Source organism: Halyomorpha halys, unplaced genomic scaffold (assembly GCF_000696795.3).
Source record: "Halyomorpha halys isolate HHAL.00 unplaced genomic scaffold, Hhal_1.1 Scaffold253.1, whole genome shotgun sequence".
NCBI lineage: Eukaryota > Metazoa > Arthropoda > Insecta > Hemiptera > Pentatomidae > Halyomorpha > Halyomorpha halys.
In genome coordinates, this window is record NW_027111492.1 from 109665 (window position 1) to 117450 (window position 7786).

The window sequence follows — 7786 nt, forward strand, 5'->3', positions numbered from 1 at the left end:
GTATTGTAGGTCTACGCTGTCAGTGAATTTTTTAAATTGTTTCTTGTATTCACTAAACAATATTTTTTCATGTAGAGGCTATGAGTCCCCCTACTTTACAGACGATTTTAGCTAACTATAACTTCTGTTGTTATTTATGTAATAGTCATATAATATTGAAAAATTTGTGGAGTTTGTCCGTCGCACTCACATACGTCTGTATTTTGTAAGTTCTTTAAGCATGAGTATTGATTAATCGGTCCGTATTATTATGCCATAGTTTTGTGTAGTTATTTCAGCTCATTTGATCCATTATTAGTCCACTTAACATCTGTTTCTAGAAACACTTCATGCATTTGGTCAAATACTTTAGAATTATACATATACTCTCAAAATTTATAATGAAACATCATTTCAAGTTGCTGGTTATAATGGTGCATAAAGGCAAGAAGATTTTTCCTTGTTCCTGTAGGTAAAATTAGAATTCAGCTAGTACAATAGACAGAGAAAACTAGGAAGTATTCTCATAAAGGAGGTTCCGCTAGCCTTATGTCAGAAAATACTTAGAAGGAATCCAGGAAGATTGCCCTACATGACCTATATATAGATTGCACTATATATGACCTTGTCAAACAAATGCTACCGATAAGATCAGTCAGTTAATTCTTGTTCAGTGGTCTTAGGTACAGTTTTGTATTAGCCTGCAGACAATGGTATAACACCATATTTATATAATTTTTAAATTAAATTTTTTTTGGTGAATTTCATTTGTATGTATGGTGAGTTATTTTTATGTGTTGTTTATGGTTAGACATCTTTTTTTTCAATGGAGCGTCATTGTTCTTAAGAGATCTATTCACAGACTAATATTTATTTTATATTCTATTCAATTCTACTTTGTACTTTAAAAGAGATAATTATTAATTTAAAAGCAATCCAAACTGAATTAACATGTACATAAATATATATAAAGAGAAAAAACACTTTATTAAAAGTTTTGTGCTACCCAACTGTGTTTGGTTGTCTCATACTTAACATTAGTAAAGAACAATTTGTTTTGGAACCTATTAATACAAATAATTACAGTTTAAACATTTTTTAATTATATGCTAAAATTATATATGATTTCGTTTTTATTGTTTATTGTTTTGTTTTTTCTAGCTTTTTATCATTCTTTATATATGTATAAATTTATTCATTTTTTTTTTCTCTCCATCTTCTTTAAATGTTTATATTGTATTTTGTATGATTTCAATTTATTGCATAAATAAAAGGCTATTTCATTTCATGTATTTGTATACATTTTAATTTTACAATTTTTTTCTCTTACCTGAACATGACTTTTTTTTCATCAAACATAAAAGAGAATTATAGTCAAAAGTATAAAAAATAATAAACATTTTAAATGTAGTATAAAAAAATATATATAAAACCCATATATACATAAAAACCCAATATGACCGTTCACAATTATATTCCATTAAAATTCAAAATAGCACTCTAATATATGCATACAAAAAAATAGATACATTAAGCTAAAAGTAATAATCAGAACAATGATAATAAGAAAAAAGGCCAATAAATATAAAAAATAATAATAGATATATAAATAAAATATAATATAACAATACAATCTGTAAATAAGAAGCACTTCTCAGTTCTCAGTCAATATTTCAAAGTCTATAAAAAAATTCTTTGAAATCTAAACTTTATTGTACAGGGTGTTTCAGAGTTAAGTGGCCAAACTGAAAATATGAATTAAGGACCTCAAAACAAGAAAAAAATTTCCTCTGAAGGTATATCCCCAAACACTTTATTTAGGAGATATTCACATATTAGTATTCTATCTAATCCATCTCCTAAACAAAGCCTTTGCAGACATACATGCCTTCACTATGAACAACATTTAATATGAATCTTAATGTTCACATTTAATTAATAAAGTAGTTAGAACAAATAAATAGGTTTTATTTATTTCATATAATGTAAATAATTCATAACAATGAAAATCTTTAGGTGTGAATATCTCCTAAACAAAGCATTTAGGCGATATTAAACATGTTTACAATTTTTTTTAATATTTGGAAATAATCAACAAAGATACATGAACATAATAAAAACAAATGTATATAATGGCATAAACCAAATAACAAAAGTCATATGAAACAAATGAGAAATATAATTTATAACCACAAATTTTTTTAAAAAATAAGAATTTAAAATTTTCCGTTTCTTTGATTCCTTAATTTTACTCCAGGATGCATTTGATGTAACATTTTTATCAAAATGTTTTAAATAAATTCAAAAGGTATATTTTACAGGACTGTGACCATGGAGCTAGATGTAGGATTATCCTTATTTTTAAAATGATTAAATATTTTTATTATAAATTTAAAGAAATATTAGACTATATTGGTTTACGAATAAACAATACACATTAGACCTAGTAGGGAGAGATGTTATGTAATATACGTAAATTTAAAAAATACAATGTTAGTGAACCTGAAGATGGGACCAAACCATAATTTAATTAAGGAGTAGTAAATAAAGGAAATTTACATAGGAATATAATTTCTCTACACCCAAGTAGATAATATAAAAATCTTCTAGTCGCTGAATCTTAATAATATAAAAATTTTTTTTTAACTTTTCGACCTATTTATTCCTGTTTTAACTTATTTATTCATTTATATGTTTTTTAAATTCATTAGTTTTTTTAACTTATTTATTTGCTTTGTTTTTAACCTGTTCTATTTCTGTGACTATTTTATTGTTAATTTATTTCTATTGCTATTTATTAATAATTTATTTTAATTTGTATCATGTATCAAACGTGTGTTTGATCAAATGTGCGGATCACTGGCGAGGGGAGGTATGAGAGGGTGCAATATGGAGAATAGCATATTGAATGAATAGGTAAATTGTAACATGGCTGTGTGCGAGAAGAAGAATGAGGACAACAAATATATATAAGATAAAATTGTTTAAAGAAATATATATTTGAAATATATTATATTGAGTTTATAGATGACTATAGTTTCAAAACGAAAAGGATAGGAAAAAAAATTCGTTTTTTTTATCATTGTTAATATATTGTAATGTATACATATCCAGTCATGGATTGATGGGTATGCTGTGTGTTATAGAAACCCAATGTATTTGGCCAACATGACCAAATAAAGAATTTCTCTCTATATTTATGATTTTTATTGTTTGAAATAAATGTAAACTTATTTCAGACGCTGATACTTCTCAGCTTCCTCCTAACTTTTGATGGACTCAATGGTTTTCCAAACAACCAACAGATCGAGTATGTACCCATTTTATTTTTTCTAACCTGCTTATAATATTATTATTTTTCTATTCTCTATATCTTCAGTAAATTAAATATTACTAAATTACTGGTACCTTGAAGTCTAATTATCAGTATACTGAGATTAGTTTTATATTTAAATAAGTCTTAAAATCTCATGATTAAAATCATTAACTAAAACATTATTAATGCTTAAGTGTAAAATTTAAAATCATTATTATGACCTATCTGATGTTCCACAATTAGTTACTGCAATTATCTATTAGGTTAAATATATGTGATTTACTAATATACTACATCTTAACTATTTCTGTTGTATATATATATATTTTTTTTTTAATAGATTTCAAATATTTATGTCTGTAATATTTTTTTCGCATAGTCTGTTATTTTTAATATACTATCATAAATAACATTTTGAATTGTCTCTAGATCTTTGAACATTCAATTATAATACATTAAAGGGTTTCGTTACTGTTACAATTTTTGCATTGAAAAGTTTCAGTTATGCCTATTTTGTGCAATTAGTTATTGTAAATTCCATGATTCCATCTTAGTCCAATAAAAGTTTTTATGATGTGTTTCCCTGTGTTTGCTTATGAGAACCAGTTTTCAATTGTTGTGAGAAAATATATTTTTATATTAAATATATAACTGCCCAGGGATGTTCTCCCGATATTGTTGGCGGCTAATTTATAAACTGCCTCGTTATCTAGAATCCCTAAGTTCACTTAAATATTATATGTTTATTTCCTTTTATTGCTTGTTAACAGTTTTTTTTTATTATTTTCATTTGAATATTACTGATATTTTTGTTTATATTATTATTTAGTGATAACAATGCACTCCTACAATCTGTTAAAACTACAAAATTGTATTCTGTGAATTGATTAATGTATAATTAATATAATATTAATTATAACCATTCATTATTTTCCCCTTAAATCTTATTAAACTAACCAAAATTTGAACCAAGCCATCAGGTATAGAGCAGATAGATTAAGATACTAAAATCCACAGAAACTGGACCAAAATAATCTTGAGATTTTATGTTAATAAATTGTCACATTAAAAATAGTAAAAATGAATTCAATAAATTTACAATTTCAGTTCTATTCTATAGATACTAACAAAATATTTTTTCAGAAAATCTTGTGAAAATTGTACCTCAACTGTTGTCCCTCATAACTCATCAGAAATTTCTACTGAGAATACAAGGTAAAAGAAAAATGTTTATTGTTTTTAATATTTTTGTTAAATTAACTTACAACTAATTTAAAATATTATATTCACATAAAAAAGTAATAATTATGTGTTTAAAAAAATAAATAAATAAATAAAAGTCACTAAGAAAAGATTGGCTTGTTTTATTTATGGACAAAAAAAAAATCTTTCAAAGTTAGAAGTCAATTGTCGCTTCTTGAAATAGAAACAAATAATCCCCACCACAGGTGAAGCAATAGATCTAATACTAAAAACCAACTAAAGGTCTCACTTACTTCTGAGGAAAGACAGAAAAATCTGACCTAACCCCCTTCCATACCGAGAGTTTTAAGGGATATTTACATATTTATACATCTAATTTTTGTGTTAATTCTGGTAAAAATTCTGATGAACTTGAGTATCTTTATATTTTTGTAGACAAGTCCTGCCTTAAATCTTGTATGTGGTCATCAAATTATGAATATGATCAGATTACACTATGACAAATCTAAATATCAGATGAAGTTTCTAGAATTTATGAAATGGTTACCAAAATAAGTGGATAATAATATTTTACAAGATTTCGGAAAGGATATAAAATAATTAATTTAATAAATGGAATATGGTAAAAAAAAACTCAAATAGTAAATAATTATACTATTTTATTGAGCCAACGTTTCGCCCCATGTTGCAGGGCTTCGTCAGGGCTAAAAAAGATACAAACACTATAGTTACAAAAGGGAAAAAAGAAAAAACATAAGTGGAAAATAACAGGGGTATAAAATGAAAAGTAAGATATAATAAGAAAAATTAAAAGTTGTAAATAGTAAATAAAAAGAGTAATAGTAACAGATAGATAAGAGAAGAAATATTAAAGAAAGTACAAATAAAGAGATGAAAAAAGAAAAAAAAATACAAATCAAATGATGAGACAGAATGCATACCTGTTTTGACGGCAGTCAAAGACAGAGTGACGGTTTGTATTGGGAGGAGTGGGGATGGCAGTTATGCCACAATAACGAAAATAATTTTTAAAGTAAACATAGTAAAAAGTATTTAAATTAGGTGAACAATAAATGGTAATATACATAATAGGGAGAGAACAGATATTAATAAAATAAAAAAAAAAGTATAAAATAATGGGATACAATGTGTGTAAGTGATTAAGAAACAAAATATACCAAATGAGTGGGGATATAGAAAAGTGTAAAATATAATAGAAAATTAATAATAAAGTAATTAATATAAGAACACTTAAGAAGGTAACACATGACAATTAATTTAATGGATTTATACTTAGTAAGAAATCATTTATTTCCAGATACTTATAAAACTATCCATGTTCTTCTTAATATTTTGAAAGAATAAGGAGAAAATTGGTTTTGTTAATAAAAAACAACTTAAAATAAAATAGAACAGAACAAATAATTTTTCACCAGAACAGTAAAGGCTTAGGGAACCCGAAGGTTTGATGCCGATAACACCAATAGTTCTTTACATACATCTATCCAGTGGCACCTCTCCTGACCCAATGACCCAAATCTACTAATCAGTCTTAACCTAATCCTCCCATCTAAGGATCTACTTTTCCTCAGTTCAGGGTTTATTAACATAAGCATTCAGTGTTTATTAACTAACATCTTTTGGTGTTTGTTTCAGTTAAATTAAACTAAAAACTTCATTTACATATGTTTCAGATCGACAACTATTAAAGCAACAACAGACAGCCCGACACTTTTGATTGTGTTGGAAGAAGATAGCTCAAGGTTTTTCTGTACATTTTTCCTAGTTTTTTATTTGTTCTTTTTCCTTGTATTCATTTTTATAAAGATTCATAATGTGGATCTGTCTCGGTTTTGTTTTTCACCCCCTGTACCATATTGACTATCTACAATATTAATTAAATCACTCTTTGGTTGTGATATTCCATGATGTATTAGAGTACAATATAATATCTATTTGAAAACTACAGAGAAAAACGAGGTAACCAAATTTTTATAAAAAAAAAAAAAAAATGAGTATAGTAGATCTAAAATGAGTTTGCCTGTAGGAAGGAAGCTCGCGTACCCCCCTCCCCTCCTCACTATAATAAGCCCTTATAATTAGCCTCACTATTGAAGAAAATCAGCGATTTGTTTTAACGCTTTAAAGACGATTAATATAACTTCTTAAAATTTTCTTGTGCAATACGAAATCTTAATAATTATATTGTTAATTCTTTGGAGTTAAGAGATACAGCTTAGGCGACTGTATAATAAATATCTTCATAAATATTAAGTAGCTTTATTATATAAGGAATAATTATGTGGTAAGGCAAGGAAGCGGTTTAGTAAAAATAGAACAAACCTAGTGTTAAATCGTTTTTTATTCAACATATTGTTTCAACTAACCTGACATGTTGTAAACCTGACTTTATATGACTTCCTGTAGAAACCTCCGCATATATAATCATTAAATTAAATAACTAAATTACTGCAAAATTATAGGAACCAACTTTTATTTTCTATCTTTTTTCGATATTTATAGAATTTTATAATGAAAAATCTATCTGCAAGTATTTTTCCATGATTTATGGATTATACATGAGTACTTTTCTTTCTTGAACTTTTCTATTTATTATCACGTCGTCATTGCTTTAGTCAAATATACAGGTATATCCGAAGAACGGTTAACAGATGTTCTGTTATTTATTAAGAATTTTATCTAGAATTTATAATAATAGTTATGTGGTAGGGAAAGAACATGATATAGTAAAAACAAAATAAGACTATTGGACCGGTTATCTCGTCCTTAATTTAGTGTAATAAGTAATATATTGTGATTATATTACAATAATTGTAAGCCAAACATGAAGAATTTTATTTATCATATTCTGGATTACCTTCAATTTCCTTCGCTTATTAATTATTCCAATAAAGTACCCGATAGTAAATCCTCGCCTCAACACGATGAATCGATTTACATTGCAAAGCCACTCCTACCGGGAATCTACAGTCTACAACAAAACGTTTTAATCAACTAATGTTATTCTCCTTTGTTTCTATTACTGCAATTTTCCTTCACTTTTTTTTTTCATTCGTAATATGCCCAGGAAAGGAAGTCCAGTCAACTGAATGGGGATCTGGGAGAGAACATTTGCCTTTGAAGCGCACCTCTGTGAAGTTGGCCCCCCATTCTCGAAATATTTCAAATTTTTTTTTAGTTCTAGTAGTATCCTTGAGAGTTCTAGAGTTCTCGATTATTTATAGGAATAGTTCTGATGTTTAAAACACCAATAATACCGGTCAAATG

At 26.7% G+C, this 7786-nt stretch overlaps 1 protein-coding gene across 4 annotated transcripts in view; it reads left to right on the forward strand.

Moving 5' to 3' along the window:
• LOC106680315 (uncharacterized) overlaps nt 1-7786 on the forward strand; it is a 38281-nt gene that overhangs the window by 23222 nt on the left and 7273 nt on the right. For 2 of the 4 annotated variants that reach the window (XM_014419904.3, XM_014419906.3), the window contains exons 2-4: nt 3219-3289; nt 4439-4510; nt 6193-6261. In XM_014419904.3, the coding sequence (XP_014275390.1) occupies nt 3219-3289; nt 4439-4510; nt 6193-6261 (212 nt within the window). Of the gene's footprint in view, nt 1-739; nt 759-2295; nt 2323-3218; nt 3290-4438; nt 4511-6192; nt 6262-7786 lie in introns of those variants that run through there. The other 2 variants (XM_014419905.1, XM_067049519.1) reach the window with 2 other exon arrangements.